This window comes from Poecilia reticulata, chromosome 20 (genome assembly GCF_904066995.2).
Source record: "Poecilia reticulata chromosome 20, P_reticulata-male-v2, whole genome shotgun sequence".
Taxonomy (NCBI): domain Eukaryota; kingdom Metazoa; phylum Chordata; class Actinopteri; order Cyprinodontiformes; family Poeciliidae; genus Poecilia; species Poecilia reticulata.
In genome coordinates, this window is record NC_088849.1 from 18,969,339 (window position 1) to 18,986,186 (window position 16,848).

The 16,848-nt window shown below is 42.0% G+C and overlaps 2 protein-coding genes across 2 annotated transcripts; one reads left to right on the forward strand and one right to left on the reverse strand.

The window, feature by feature from the left end:
- Nucleotides 1-315: 315 nt before the first annotated feature.
- On the forward strand, nt 316-4,165 carry sox17 (SRY-box transcription factor 17). Its single transcript, XM_008403539.2, has 2 exons — nt 316-1,407; nt 2,297-4,165. Exons 1-2 carry the CDS (start codon nt 1,101-1,103, stop codon nt 3,187-3,189), a joined length of 1,200 nt encoding a protein of 399 aa, XP_008401761.2. The 5' UTR covers nt 316-1,100; the 3' UTR covers nt 3,190-4,165.
- A 4,183-nt stretch (nt 4,166-8,348) lies between these two features.
- Nucleotides 8,349-14,073, reverse strand: LOC145549441 (uncharacterized). Its single transcript, XM_081601900.1, has one exon. The coding sequence runs from the start codon at nt 13,369-13,371 to the stop codon at nt 8,941-8,943; it is 4,431 nt and encodes a 1,476-aa protein (XP_081458026.1). The 5' UTR covers nt 13,372-14,073; the 3' UTR covers nt 8,349-8,940.
- Nucleotides 14,074-16,848: the final 2,775 nt, after the last annotated feature.

Here is a 16,848-nt window from a genome sequence, read left to right on the forward strand (position 1 = left end):
TTACTAACTCTGCAGTTTAGTTAAAAAGTGAAACTCATGCCTCCAAGTAATTATAGTTTGCAGTTTGCATATATATATATATATATATATATATATATATATATATATATATATATATATATATATATATATATATATATATATATATATATATATATATGAGAAAACTAGAACAGAAAATCAGTTGTGGTTATCTGGTGCAACATTAAAACTTTTATACAACAGTTTTTCCTTCCGCCAATTTTTTATCAATAACCTTTGTGATCCCCCTTGTGAAGGTGATCAAGGACTGTCTGGTGGATGTCTGACAAGTCAGCACTTTTCTGCATGGTTGTGTAAACAATAACAGAGCATGTCTACATTCTCTCAAAGTCTTATATTCTAAACGCTCTTATCATACAACTTCGACAAATGTCAACGTGACTTTTGTGATTTCAGGTTGTCTCTGGGTTAATCAAGCTACAACGTCTCCTTATTGCTCAGGCTGATCGTTCATTGATTCAAGGCTCTAATGTAGTTAGCAGGCCAATACACAAACTGGTGATTAAATCTTTTTGCGTATTTAAGCTGGAAATGTGCCGCTGGGGGCTGAGGCTGGGGGCGGGCACACTGACTAGTGAACACTTGAAAGGTTCTCCTCATTTCGGCGCAAAAGTTGATACATTTATGTTCAATTCTTAAATGAGTCTTATTGCTCTGATGAATATACTTTTGAAATCTGGTAGCCAGAACCCTCAGTAAGTATAGCCGCTCCAAAACAGGGTCTGAGGCGGGTGTGACGTGAACTTTTTTTTTTTTTTTTACACCTTTGTAGTAGTGGGCACTCCCTCCGCCCGGTGATTGGCTGCCTGTGAGTTTATAGCGCACCACTGTTCACATTCACTGCTGACTTCTGTCTACCTTTTCACTTATTGCTGCATCTGTTTGTGACTTTCCCTTTTTCCTTTCCAACTTTAACGCAAGAGAGAGTCAAAATCTTTATTTTTCTCTCATATTTTTCCCCATTTTTTGTTGTCTTTTTTCTCTCGTTGCTGTGGTGTGGTTCCTGCGCGCAGTCCGGACGCCTCTCCAAACACCTTCCAGAACCAGTTTGGACAGAAATGAGTAGTCCCGATGCGGGTTACGCCAGCGACGATCAGACCCAGGCAAGGTGCGCGATGTCAGTCATGATGCCTGGAATGGGACACTGCCAGTGGGCCGACCCGCTCAGTCCTCTCGGGGACAGCAAGGTGAAAAACGAGCCGTGCGCGCCAGGCGGCGGCGGCTCCGGCGGTCAGGGACGCGGCAAGAGCGAGCCGCGGATCCGGCGACCCATGAACGCGTTCATGGTCTGGGCGAAGGATGAGCGCAAGAGGCTGGCGCAGCAGAACCCGGACCTGCACAACGCGGAGCTCAGCAAAATGTTAGGTAAGTGCGTTTAAATATTTATTTATTTAGGTTTCTGCTGCTGACACCGCATTTAGCTTTTAGAATTTGTTATTTTGAATCATTTCTACTGAAAATTTCACATTTTTATTTTCATCAGATCGCATCAGTTAGCTCATTTAGTCATTCCTGGACTACTTTTAATCGCTATTCTCATTCGGTCGTCTAATATTTACAGGGGTGCTTCAAAGAACGTTTTAATGGGTGAACTAAGTTGGGGGTCACTTATGACCTTGTGGTGGGAAAACAACAACATCAAGAAACAGAAACAGAGTTTACTGTTTTTATGTTGATGTTGTTGGAGCTGAGAATGAGAGGTATTTATTTATAATCAACACTTTTCTGTGACACATCCAAATCTATAAAAGGAAAATAATTATTTTAAATTGATGAATACATTACATGAATACAACACTCTTCAATAGATATATTCTAGTGCAATACAAAAAAAACTATATGCTTTCCTACTGCATTTATGATCCTAACTAAATATTTAGTTTTTGCACAACAATATTAACATTTAGAAGTGTAGACATACACAGATATTAATACGGGTCTGGTAAACACAAAAATGTTTTAAGCATAAGAAAATAATACATGTTGTACTCTGCTATCCTAAATTATTATTACTCAATTTTAGTACAAATATAAGACGATGAGGATAAGGTGTCCTGTAAATATTAGATGGCCCTTCTAGATATTTGATTTGTCGTCCTGTTTTTAAACTCTCTACGCCAGTTAAGCCACAGGTATAACCTCAAATTCCTGTCCCTATTCCCCTAAAATGGCAACAGGCTATTTTTATGTGCATCACCAGAGCCATGTACAGTATCTGCTGACGTATCACTGATCCGCTCCTCTTGACCTGCAGGGAAATCCTGGAAAGCCCTTCCCGTCACAGAAAAGCAGCCCTTCGTGGAGGAGGCCGAGCGGCTGCGGGTCCAGCACATGCAGGACCACCCCAACTACAAGTACCGGCCCCGGCGGCGGAAGCAGGTGAAGCGGATCAAGAGGCTGGACTCTGGATATCTGGTCCACGGTGTTCCCGAGCACCAGGCCCCGTCCATGCCTGGGGACGGCAGGGTATGCATGGACAGCCTGGGTCTGGGCTACCATGAACACGGCTTCCAGGTTCCCCCGCAGCCGCTCAGCCACTATCGGGACGCTCAGGTGCTCGGGGGACCCTCTTACGAACCTTACAGCCTTCCCACTCCTGACACCTCTCCTCTGGACGCCGTAGAGTCAGACTCCATGTTCTTCCCTCCACATTCACAGGAGGACTGCCACATGATGCCGGCGTACCCTTACCACTCTCAGGTGGCAGACTTTCAACCTCACGAACCGCTCTCCGGCCACCACAGCAGCCCCGGCATCATGCACCGCCACCCGGGCTCGGCTCCAGAGCAGCCCCCTCCGTCCTACATGAGCTGCCCCAATCCTTTGGCCATGTACTACACCCAGCACTGCAGCCCCGGCCACCCCAAGCGGCACCCCGGCGGGGTAGGGCAGCTCTCCCCTCCCCCTGATTCCCACTCTCACTCGGCGGACAGCATGGAGCAGATGCACCACTCAGAGCTGCTGGGCGAGGTGGACCGCAGCGAGTTTGAGCAGTACTTGAGCTCGTCCTCATCGGCCCGCACGGACATGTCGGGCCTGCCTTACGGGCCGCACGAGGGCGGCATGCAGGGACCCGAGAACCTCATTTCATCCGTGCTGTCGGACGCCAGCACGGCCGTCTATTACTGCAGCTACAGCAGCTCCTAACCTCCACGATCTTTGAAGCTAAATTTAAATAGAAATACTTTTATTTTTATTTTCCACTCCTGGCACAATGAAGCTCCTGACATTTTGTACTGTATCTGCCCGAAAACTGTTAGAAAAGACCTGAAATATTTTAATCTTAACACTGGTTATATCTTCTCTCTTCTTCTCTTGCAGGGATATTTAGATTATAAATATTGTACAGTCACTAGTTTCAAATGTATGTATATACCGAGTTTTTTTTTTTTTATACTTTTGCACTTTTAGGAAATAAATGACTGCAAAAATATGTAGCGTTTGTATTTATTATTCAAAATTATGTGACATCTGTGACCTTTTATGAATCTTTCTTGAAGAAGAGTAAGAACTTAAAAATAAGAAATGTTTACTCGATAAGTTTTTATTATAAAAAAATAAAAGCCGAGAATTGAACATGGGCTGCTTACTGGTATTAAAGTATACTGAGATTTTAAAAGTTTGAAAACTGGTAATAAATTCAGTTTTCACTGAGTTCCCTTCCCCCACCTGTTGCTGCAAACTGCCAGACAGCTGGCTAAAAGACGGCCACAATACTTTTCCCTTCATAGATGCAGCACAAATGTGGAGGAGGTTCCTTTAAGAAAATCATTTTAACTTCCAGAAAAAAAAAAGAAAGAAAAATGTGAAACTTATTCGAGTTGAGGGCCTGCAGATGGAAATTGAGAGGAAGAAAAAAGTGTGGCAGAAAAAATATATCATTTCAAATATTTTATTTTACAGCAAGAGTTGGCACAACAGTTATTACCAATACCTGGCATGTGCTTGAATGGCCAGCAAACTGACCTGACCCGAACTCATTAGAGAATCTATGAAAACCAAGAGGAAGATGAGGAAACACTAGACCCAAATAAAGCAACCTGGACTTCCTTAACACCTCAGAGGAGCCACAAGCCGATCACGGGTTGACATTTCAACATTAAAAATCCTTTTTTATTGGTGTTTTACAATCTTTGCACTTTTTTAGACACATTATTAGAAAGTTTGGTGTAAGGTAAAACTGTGGCAGGGAGTCATGTCTACAAAATGTACTGGTTTTAATTAGTAAAAGAGGCTATCAGACAGAAACTGATAGTTTGGATGGATGGATGGATGGATGGATGGATGGATGGATGGATGGATGGATGGATGGATGGATGGATGGATGGATGGATGGATGGATGGATGGATGGATGGATGGATGGATGGATGGATGAGTTTAATATATTAACATGGACCTTTTTATGTGTACAGCTGGTGCTTTTGTCAACATATCCTGTAAAAACTTTAGTCTCCATTAAGGAGCTACAAAGTTCAGTTGATGTTTAGTTGACCTTATTTTTCGCAGTGTAGAAATATTTTCATGCGTAAAAAAAACAGGTAGTCAGTAAATATTGCATGACATTTTAATATCTTTTAAAAATCCTTAAAATGTATCATTTCAGCAGGAATATTCTATTATACTTTTAAAATAAAAGACACAAGATCAAGATGTCCATGTTTGCTAAAATTCTTGATATTTTTACCGTGATGACTTTATTGCGATATTTTGGCCTCAGATGGTCAAACCGGGCCTGAATATCGTACCGACCCAGGCCCGGTGCACATGCATCACCCTTGCTCTCCTTTAACAGTTCCTTCTGAAAGGAGAGCTGTTTTATTTTACTTTTCTACATCCGTCTGAAGCTCCAGTTACTCACCTGGAAGCCGGGCAGCGGACGGAGTTCCTGCGACCCGACTTCCTGGCCCAGACGGAGTGGAGGTAATCCCAACGTATGCGTTACACACGGCGCCTTGTTTTCTCAGCACAGGAGCGCGGTTTACGCTCCGGATGTCCTGTGTGTAAATGATTTAGTCTTTTCTGATTAATGCTCGAAGGGGTCATTAAAAATCCGCCGAAGTGGACTACACCTTCGCAGAGATAAAGTTGACCTCATCTATTCCACAGTTGTGCTTATTAACGCAGCGGTGACATCAGGATTTATTTCCGTGGGTATTCCTGAACGGCTACGATATATTTACCCGCTAAAGCCAGCACGGTGCTTTGACATCAATCAAAGTTATCAGGCAAAAATCTTTACGTGGTCAGACCGAACCTTGAGGGATGAGTCAGTGTATTTATAATCCAGCAAGAGCGCCCGCTTTATAAATAGAGATTTTCCCCCTATTTCAAAAGGAAGAGCTTCTTCTCACAGGGGTCAATCACCCTGACCTGGAGAGCCATTTTTAGCACTTCAGAGGAAACATGTTCCAGAGGTGTATATGTTAATGTGCTTTGTTCATGCTGAGGGTTTTAGAGTGTTCTCTTGGGTTAACCAGTGTCAATTCTTCCCATAATACATTTAAATATGTGTTTTTAGTTGGAATGAATCAGCAGAATGTCGTTTATCTGCCGAATTAGCTGGAAATTCAACATCAATTCCTGAGCAAATTTGTAGAAGACGTCCTGACGTGACTTGACTTCCCTAAACGGGCTTCTTCTCCCCCAGGCTGTGCGGGAGAATCTTCTGTAATTGGTGTGAATGTGTTTAAATTCAGTCTGCAGCTGAGTGGCAGGTTTATTCTCCCTGTTGTTACAGCTAATGGGCGCATAACGACGGGCTCAGGCCTCAATCCCCCGAGGCTTTAAGCAGAGTGGGTGTGGGGGGTCACCTGCCACGGGCAGACCCCCCACCTTTAGTCGTGATATTTTCCCCGTAACACTAAACTGATCTGGGCCGACTGACCTGGAAGGGAACTGGAAAAAACTGACTGTTCAGATTGATTATTATTCAAAAAATAACAAAATTATAATCATTTTATAATTTTTTATGTATTTATTTTATTTTATAATTATAATTTGATTGTTATGTTATTTTAAATTGTATAATTCTAATATATTTTTATTATTATTTTATGATTATAATTTTTTTTAATCCTTTACATTTTTCCCGGGTGTTCATTCAATTTCTTTACTTTTTCCATTTTTAACAGCCATAAAACTTAATGTATTGCATTGGTATTTTATGGATTCATTCAACAAATGAACCTCATCAGAAAGCATATTCTAATTTATTAAAAATGACTGTATTCGACAAGCAAAGACGACGTAAGTAAATTAACAATTGGGAACGGAAATGAAAAGTTTCCAACGTTTTAAAAATGTAAAAGTCTAAAAAGAATCGTGGCCGTTTGTAATCAGCTCCACTGAGCCGATACTTTTTAAAAACATGTCAGAGACGTGGGATAGTGATTAAGTCAGAGAGCATCTTTGATCATCAGTTGTCAAGTTTCGCCACAGATTATCAGATGGATTTAGATCTGGACTTTGACTAGGCCATTCCAGTACTTGAATATGTTTTGAACTAAACCAGGGGTCTGTGGCTCCATCGTCACATGTGGCTCTTTGGTGACTCCACCAAAGAGCCTAATAAAAAAACAACACAAGAAATGTCTCTAATTGTAAAGGCAATAAAAACAATGACATTTCTTCCACGTGTGGCAGTCTGACTGACTGACTGACGTCAGAGAGTCATATTTAATAAGTTAGAATATAAATCCCGATGAGTCCCGTTTGTCAGATTAAAATGACCTTTAAGCAGGTAATAATATATATCAGCTTCACTTTTCTGTTTTTAAAAATAGTTTTTTTTTATTGGTTTGATGCAATATTCTTCTTTTAAATGAGAAGCTCATTTCATTGGCTATTAGCAGAAGTTTATCATGATTAAGAAAAATAAAAAACGAAAGCGATAAAACATGAATCTTTGTCTAATCCGTCGCTTAATGTGTTCCATTTAGCCTTTTCAATAAGGTCATAATTTATTGAATGCGCATGTATTTATAAAATCCGTTCTTTTTGTGGCTCTAGCCAAGTTAAATTGTGTAGAATAAAATGTAAACCTGTTTGCTGCAGGTGATGCTGCATGTTTAGGGCTGCTGTCCAGGTGGAAGGTGAACCTGTGCCCCGGTTTTATGTTCAGGCTCTAACAGCTTTTCCTCTTGAACTCCTCTGTGTTTCATCCCATCAACTCTAACCAGCCTCCCTCTCTCTGCTGAAGCATGATGATGCCACCACCATGTTTCACTAGGCGTGTTCAGGGTGCTGTGAGTTGTTAGTTTTGAACTGCATTTTGGGTTCTACAGGTTACATTTAAATCCTGCTTTGAGCATCTCCAGCCTTCTCTCTGACCTGCCTGCTGCATTCCTTGGCTTTCATTATGCTTTTTTTTGTTCACTAACATTCACTAATATTCCCTAACAAACTTCCAAAGCCTTTAAAGAACAGCTGCGATTACAATTAAATTAAGCTGCACAGACCCAAATTAAGTGGACCCTAATTTTGCAATGAATTTTCTTTTGGGGTATCAGAGAAAAAGAAGTTGTAAGCTTCTTTTTCACTTATTTTAAGGAAGTTGTGTACTAAGTAACTCCTTAATGCTCCCAAATAATAAATAATAATAATAATAATAATAATAATAAAAAAAAAACAAAAGTTTAGCTGCTCCAAACGGAGCACATCTCAGAGGAAATCAGGGCTTTAAAGGTGTTCCTACTTCCTCCCCATGTTTGTTTTTGATTGCATATGTGTGTGTGTGTGTGTGTGTGTGTGCGTGTGTGTGTCTATGCGTGTGTGTCCCTGTGTTTGCGTGTCCTGGGGCCTCGCTGCCAGCAGTGTGCACTGGGGAGATTACAGAGGCACGGGCGTCTACATTAACACAGCAGCTCTTAATCATTGCGCTGCTCTAATCTCATCTCAGGTAGCTGCCTTTCACAAACACTCACCAGCAAACATAAATGCATCAATCCACAAGGAGCTTGGCCTGCAGTTTAACCCGACAACACCAGCAGGATCAGCTGCATCTGACCAACTGAGGCACAAACACAACCAGAGGGTAGAGTTACGTAGAATTTTATCATGATAGCATCAACACCTGATGATAGCATCATCAGGTGTTAGATAAACTTAAGAAAGAAGCAATAAATGGATGTGCAAGCACTTATCTGTAATTGGTTTCCGTCATCATTCGGAAATAGTGGCTTAAAAGAACGACTAAGCAAAAAATGTAATTACACTCTCTCAAGTCGTACAATATTAGAAATAGCAGTATGTGACGGGGTTCTCTTATGCTTGGACAAACAAAAAAATGACTGACCAAGGCCAGAGATCACGTTGGCGAAATTTATTCAGTTCAAGTGAACAAAAGAGTGGCGACATACAAAGACGTCCAAGGCAGGTTTAACAGCAGACAAGACAACAGTACCTTCCATGTAAGAGTCCATCACCTTCACTGTGATCTGGCAGGCGTCTAGCCACAGACTGCCTCCCTGTGGCGCAGAGCCCTGCTTTTAAAGCCACAGGCTCCGCCCACAGAAACCAAACAAGCACAAAAAAACAAACAAACAAACAATTACTTCCCACTCAAATGAACTCTTAAAGGATACAAAATAATGATGATAATGAGAAAAATAAATAAAACTTGTAATCAAAAAATACAATAATCAATTTAATAGAGAACACTCAATATGCTCCGATGACGTCATCACATGACTCTTCTCTGGCGCCCCACTATCCGGAAATAACTGCTTGAAAACAAAACCGGGAAAATGTTTGGAACTGAAAACAGGTTAAGATGGATATGCCAACTAAAGCAGGAACACCGTGTGTGCACCCACGACGAACCGCATCAGTTTAACCTGCAACAGAAGTAAGTTAGCGATTATTTGTAAGTGTGTGCGCATGTTGACACGGACTCATAATTAAGTCCCGGCTCGTGACGGCTCCTCCGTCACACCACCCCTCTCCTCTCCAAGGTTGGCAAAATTCGGCAACCTAGAAAGAAAGTCTGCCACTTTATTAAGTCTGCCACTCCTATGACAGATGGTAAACTTGTAAGGTTGCAAGGACAAATACCACCTAGTTAGACGATGATTACTGTCCTTCATGGTGTTGATCCAGGTCAGGGCACGATGATCAGTCTCCAACTCAAATTCTCTGCCCAGCAGATAGTATTTGAGACTTTCCAGAGCCCATTTAATGGCCAGGCCTTCTTTTTCCACCACAGAATACCTCACCTCTCGAGGTAGCAGCTTGCGACTCAGGTAGAGTATGGGTTGCTCCTCCCCAGGATCTCCTTGAGCCAGAACAGCTCCTAGGCCGACTGTGGATGCATCTACCTGGACCAGGAATCTTTTACTGAAATCAGGACTTTGGAGGACAGGAGATGAACATAGGTGAGCTTTCAGAATGTTAAAGGAATCTTCACACTCCTGGGTCCACACAACAGGATTCTTCTTGTCTTTAGCTGTCAAACTTGTGAGTGGAGAAGCAAGTGTAGAAAAATGAGGCACAAACCTTCGATACCAACCAGCTAGTCCCAGAAATGACCGCACTTCCTTCTTGGTTCGGGGACGAGGGCATTTTTGGATCGCTTCTACTTTATCCATCTGTGGTCGCACCTTTCCTCTCCCCAGCTGGTAACCCAGGTATCTGGTCTCCTGTTGTGCCCAAACACACTTTGAGATGTTAAGTGTCAGTCCTGCTCCTCCAATCTTTTCCAACACTCTTGCTAGATGTGAGACATGCTCCTCCCAGCTACTGCTATAAATGATTACATCATCTAGATAAGCAGCGCTGTAGTCTTCACTTCCTCGCAGTACTTTGTCCATCAGCCGCTGGAAGGTGGCTGGAGCACCATGCAGGCCGAATGGCATCACAGTAAACTGGAAAAGACCAGACGGGGTACGGAATGCTGTGTACTGTCTGCTTGAAGGCTCCAATGGAACCTGCCAGTACCCTTTACACAGGTCTAGGGTGGTAATGAACTTGGCTTTTCCAATCCTTTCCAGAAGCTCATCCACCCTGGGCATGGGATAGGCATCAAACTCTGAAACTGCATTAAGCTTTCTGAAATCAATGCAAATTCGCAGTGAGCCATCTTTCTTACACACAATAACTACTGGGCTGCACCACTCAGAGTTTGAAGGTTCAATAATACCTGATGTCAGCATGGTCTCAACTTCATCTCGCAGCTGCCCCACCAACTGTTGTGGAACTCTATATGGGCGTTGACGAATTGGCTGCTTCTCTTTCAGTCGAATTGCATGCTCAATCAGAGTTGTCCGGCCCGGATTAGGAGAAAAAAGAGGAGACAGTCTCTGGAATATTTGCTGAAGTTGTGAGGCTTGGTGTGAGGTCAAGTGACTGAGATTAGGGGTTGACTGCTCAGCCATCACTTCAATACCAGGAACCTCTTCTTCCTCCTCCACTGGCCTCACCAGGCATGATGTTTCTGGAGCTGGACATGCTGATTCTTTCCACTCCTTCAACAAGTTTATATGATACGCCTGTGTAGCTTTCTTTTTGTCAGGATGGTAGACTTCATAGGTGGTGGGTCCTAGCTGTCGGCTGATGGTATAGGGCCCTTGCCACTTTGCCAAAAGCTTGCTGGTGGATGAAGGTAGGAGAAGTAATACCTTCTGTCCAGGACTTAAGACCCTTTGCCGAGCCTGCTGGTCATACCACCTCTTTTGTTTCTGCTGGGCCTGCAGTAGGTTTTTTTCAGTCTCTTCCTGGTACTCAGCAAGTCGACTTCTCATCTGCAGCACATACTGGACCACACCTTTGGCACTGGATGAGCCCTCTGTCGTATCCCAACTTTTCCTCAGCAGGTCTAGCGGTCCCTGAACATCCCACCCATACAGGAGTTCAAATGGGGAGAACCCGGTTGACGCTTGCGGCACCTCACGATAGGCGAACAGAAGGAACGGTAACCAGCGGTCCCAATCTCTACCAGTGTCGTTCACAAACTTCTGCAGCATCCTCTTCAGCGTCTGGTTGAACCTTTCGACCAGTCCATCAGTTTGCGGATGGTAAGGTGTCGTCCTGATGGCTGAGATCCCAAGCTGTTTATGAAAGAGTTTTAGGAGATTAGAGGTGAAATTAGTTCCCTGGTCTGTCAAAATCTGATCTGGGATTCCAACTCTTGAAAATAGCTGGACCAGAGCTCGAACTATTGCAGGAGCAGTAATGGTATGTAGTGGAAAAGCTTCTGGAAATCTGGTGGCATAGTCACATACTACCAGGATGTACTGATGACCACGCCCACTCTTCACTAGGGGTCCAACAATGTCCATTGCAACCTTACGAAAAGGAGTGGAGATGACGGGTAGTGGTTGGAGGAGCGCCCGATCTGACTTCCGGACAGGACGAGTCTTCTGACATGTGGGACAAGAAGCACATAAGGTATTAACGTCATTGTACATTGATGGCCAGTAAAAACGCGAGCCAACGCGCATAAAGGTTTTGTGACGCCCCAAGTGCCCTGCCCATGGAATGGTGTGTGCTAAATGCATGACAAGTGCCCTACAGCTAGTTGGTACTACCAACCGTTGTTTTTCATTACAAGCATACAATACACCATTTTTTAACACAAAAGATTCTCTCCCACTCCACTTAGCATCATCTTTCCCACTCACTCGGGCAAACAAAGGTTGTAAAGACACATCCTGTTTCTGTAAAGTAGCAATATTTTCAGGTATGTTCCACATGTCATCTACTGTTAAATCTGTTGACACATTTCCACTCAGCATTAACTTTTTCTCAAATTTTTTCTGCTTTCTGGATTTTCTAGACTTCTTTGAAACCTCAAACAAACTCTCATCAAAATCAGGTAAGGACTCAACTTGTCCTTTGGCCTGAGAACGAGTAACCACAGGACAGGAAACATTGCCAACTTTACCCCCCTCAGTTTGCACTTCTCCCAAAAGATGAAACATGATAGGTAAATCTGTACCCAAAATGATATCAAAAGGTAGGTTTTCCACCACACCAACAGTTAGCAAATATGGTTGATCGTCAATAATGACAGTCATTTCTGCTTTTGGATAAACATGACAATCTCCATGCACACACAAAATCTCAGTTTTCTTTTCATAGTTCACACATCCAACAGGCACAAGAGTCGCTTTTATAAGTGATGTGGAACTACCACTATCCATTAATGCAGTTACCTGCTGTCCATTCACAGTCACAGTTTTTTGAATTCCAGTTTCAGAGTTTTTGACTCCAGCCTGATTTTCAGTTCTAGGAGCATAGCAGGAACCAGTAAACTTGGTTTTCTTTATTGGGCACACTGAAGCCTTGTGGCCCAGCTGCTGGCAATAATAGCAAATCAGTGGCTTACCATGAGACAGTTGATTCACAGAACTGGTGGTACCTTTAACCTCCTGGATTGGCTCTCTGGCATACCGTTGATGTCCAGCTGGTTGAGACGGTCGTTGGACAGGGTTAGAGAAACGTGCTGCTCCTCCTCGATGTGCGTTCATGTACTGTAGAGCCAACTTTGCCGCAGTCAGACCATCCTCAGGTTCATGTTCCTTCACCCAGGTCCTTACATCTACGGGCAGAACGCTCAGCAGTTGTTCCTGGATGATGAGCTCCCCGATGACCTCTTTGGAATGCTGGTCCGGACGGATCCATCGTCGGTAGAGACCTCTAAGGCGGTGGTAGGTTTCAGTAGGAGTTTCACCAGCAGGGACACTTGTTGCTCTGAACTTCTGTCTGTAAGTCTCTGGTGAGATGTCAAACTTTGTTAACAAAGCAGTTTTCAAGTCCTTGTAGCAGTGCGCACGGTCCTCATCCATGGCAGCATAGGCCTCCAGCGCCTTCCCAGAAAGGAGTGGAATGAGACGACACGCCCATTCACTCTCTGGCCACCTCCAGGTCTTGGCAATGCGCTCAAACCGCAGTAGATAATTTTCAAGGTCTTCTCCTAATTGATAAGGAGGAATCTTTGGATCAGTGGTGTAACTTACTGGCTGAGGTTGATGGCTTTCATCACTGTCATCATCGTCATCATTATCACTTTGCTCGGCACCAGCTCCTGACTGAAGGTAAGGACGTGGCACTTGCTGTGGTTGCTGCAGGGACATCCTAAGATTTCGCAGTTCATTCAGCAGCCCTTTCTCTCGCTTTTGCTGACCTGCCATAAAGTCCTTCATCAAAGTGAGAAACTCACTGCCAGACGTACTTGATCCACTGGGGACAGGTTTTAGTTCACCTTCTTCATCTGATCCAGATGTTGGCACGCTTTCCCATGCTTTGTCAGCCACCTGTTCTTCCATCTTTAATTGTGATCGAAGACCAGATCTTTGCTTCACCAGACGAGTTCCTCTTCTCCGGCTTGCCATAATCCCACTCCTGACACCATATGTGACGGGGTTCTCTTATGCTTGGACAAACAAAAAAATGACTGACCAAGGCCAGAGATCACGTTGGCGAAATTTATTCAGTTCAAGTGAACAAAAGAGTGGCGACATACAAAGACGTCCAAGGCAGGTTTAACAGCAGACAAGACAACAGTACCTTCCATGTAAGAGTCCATCACCTTCACTGTGATCTGGCAGGCGTCTAGCCACAGACTGCCTCCCTGTGGCGCAGAGCCCTGCTTTTAAAGCCACAGGCTCCGCCCACAGAAACCAAACAAGCACAAAAAAAAAAACAAACAAACAATTACTTCCCACTCAAATGAACTCTTAAAGGATACAAAATAATGATGATAATGAGAAAAATAAATAAAACTTGTAATCAAAAAATACAATAATCAATTTAATAGAGAACACTCAATATGCTCCGATGACGTCATCACATGACTCTTCTCTGGCGCCCCACTATCCGGAAATAACTGCTTGAAAACAAAACCGGGAAAATGTTTGGAACTGAAAACAGGTTAAGATGGATATGCCAACTAAAGCAGGAACACCGTGTGTGCACCCACGACGAACCGCATCAGTTTAACCTGCAACAGAAGTAAGTTAGCGATTATTTGTAAGTGTGTGCGCATGTTGACACGGACTCATAATTAAGTCCCGGCTCGTGACGGCTCCTCCGTCACACAGTACGTTTATTTATTAGGTGACTTAGGTCTACCTGCATTTCTCTTCACACATTTACAAACATTTAATTAGAAAAACCTGGTATTTTCTAATTATGTAATCATTTGCTTTCGCATACATGAATCAGGCGCCAAACCTGAGAGACATTTTGCGTCATGTCAGGACACACAAACCTGCAAAAATCAAATGCACATGCAAATAAATAGAACTTAAAATTGCAGATTTGTTTGCTTTTTCACCAAAAATGTTGAACTGATAATTCCCTGGCCAGGTTTCAGAGAGAGCAACAGACAAGTAGAGGTTGCAGAGACCCAAACTGATTAAGTCATTGATAGCAGATCGCAAATACAGCATGCAAGACAGCTGCAGGAGAGGGTGTGTCCCGGGTCTAAAGCGAGGGCTGGTTGCTCATAATCCCCGGCAAATGCTGTTCCCCTCCGGCCTGATCGCCTTTATGGTCTCTGCCCGGCTCACCATCGTCCAGTTGTGCCCCTACTAAATATAGATTCACTGATACAGATTGTTTTGTTTTGTTTTTTAATGCTTGCATTCCTGCTTTTGTTATGTTGAAGTTCTAATTACTTTACGAGTGAATTGATGAACCGAGCAGGTAACTTCGTGTGTCTTTTTCTTTCGTATTTTGCGCATGTGTTGAAATTCACACGGAAATTTTGACAAAAGACTATTTTTATTGCAAAAGCTGATATTGAGAATTATCATAGGGTGTAACAGCTGTAAGCAATTTTTAACAATATCGTAGAGAATTTTCTCTCTATGCCTGCCACACCTGCAGCTTAGATTTTGAGAAATTTTTACCCTAAAGCTAAAATACCTTAAGACACCAATGCAATTGTAAGAAATTGTATCTATATAAAACTGCATACAATTGTCATTTAAAGGGGAAAAAATATGTAAAAAATATGCTTTTGGAGACGTAAAATAGAAGTGTGCTAAAGTAGGGCAAAAATTTGCACTCTAAGATGAAAAGGAAGCTTTGAGCACCAAAGCAGAATACAAGGTGTTGGTTTGGCGCTGGAGTACATTGTTCAAGGCGACTAGTACATTTGTTTCAGTCAGGAATTGACACACGGAGCTGAATCAACTCCGGACCGCTCCTGATCAGCTCAGCACTCTCTGTTCTTTTGTTTGAATCCCCTGGTGGCACTCTGGACAATTTTTAGCTCACACCCAAGCTGGTAGTGAGTATAAGATGACTACATCAGCAGTCAGCTTCCTCTATACTGTTTTTCTTTGGAAGGCAAAAATGTGTTGGCAGACTACAACCAAAGTTTGCCCTCTTTAGGTCCTAATGTCTTCTTCCAAGACTTCCAGTTACCTTTAGACCTCCCTTCCTATGAACCAAGGAAGGAAGGTGAGCAATGCTGAGCAGCAAAAAACATATGACTAACTGCAATATTTGTGACTAACATAAACTAAAAAACAGTCAAGGGAAAGTAAAAGCGACTTATAAAATTTGAACAGATTTGAGCTTAATAAACAAGACATTATACTATTACTATACAAACAATAAAACAAAAGTGTTCACAAAATGTTAAAAGATTACCAAAATGATGTGGGAAAAGTGACTTCAATGCTGCAACTGACTAATTGATAGACTGTTGAAATAAACAATGGACAAATTAATTATTTAGCTTGTCAATTTGTTAAACTACTAGCTAAAATTAAAACTAAGGATAAACGATGTTAACCAATGTTAAATCCAGAAATTAAAAACTTAAAAGTGCCTTAAAGTAAAAAATACTTAAAAAGTGCCTTAAAGTAGGAAACTAAAACAGCAAAATGATAGCTAACATTTTACAGCAGCACTGTGGCTGAATTTCAAAATATCTAAAAGTACCAAATTTACAAAGGTCAGAGTTTGCTTAGGTAAAAATAGAGAATTAAAACATAAACGTTTAACTTTTGACCATAGGATAATATGAATAGACTAAGAGAAAAGAAAGGGTTGTAAAAATATGCAAAGTAATACAATTATCGTGCTAACGTAATCTAATATAGTGTTAAAACATGTTTATGATTAAAGTTTGCGTACTAGCTAGTGAGCTACTGATTAAATACTGCTACGATAAAGTTAGCTATAGCAACCTAGACTCTAGTGTGAATTTACCTAACAAATAAACTGTGTGGATAAGTATGAATGATAAAAGTTGAAAGTTTGTGAAGCTGGTGAAATAGCTAAATGAAGATAAAGTTAAATATTTTGGGAAAATTTAAGCTACTAAATGTAAGGCAAAAGTAGTATCTCATTCTATATATTTAATGAATGGTATTACATATAGTTTTTAATCTCAACAAATATAAAACAATTTATTCAACCAATACATTACTAGGAAAGTTATTAAAATGATTTTTGTGTTAATAAACCGCTAACTTGATTGCATCTACATGCTAACATGAAATACTGTTGTTAGCATGTATGTGCTAACAACGGTAGCAGACACTGCTATTATTAATGAACAATAACAGCACACTGCCGGTTTGGAAGCGTTTGGGATACCAAAATAGGCTATTAGGGGAAAGATATGCTGATTTGCAAAAAAATCTTGGAAATAAAAAAAACAAAAGCTCAGCTGCAGCTCAGCCAAAGATAAATGCTCACCATTGTCTGTTGTTGTTTTTCTCTTTCTGTCAATCGCGGTCTTCCAGAGAGCACCTGTCTCCACTTCCTCGTTCCGATGACTCCTGTTTGCTACATCCATGAAAGATTGGCTGGGAACATCCTCTATCCGAGAGGAAGTCATGCTCTGTGAA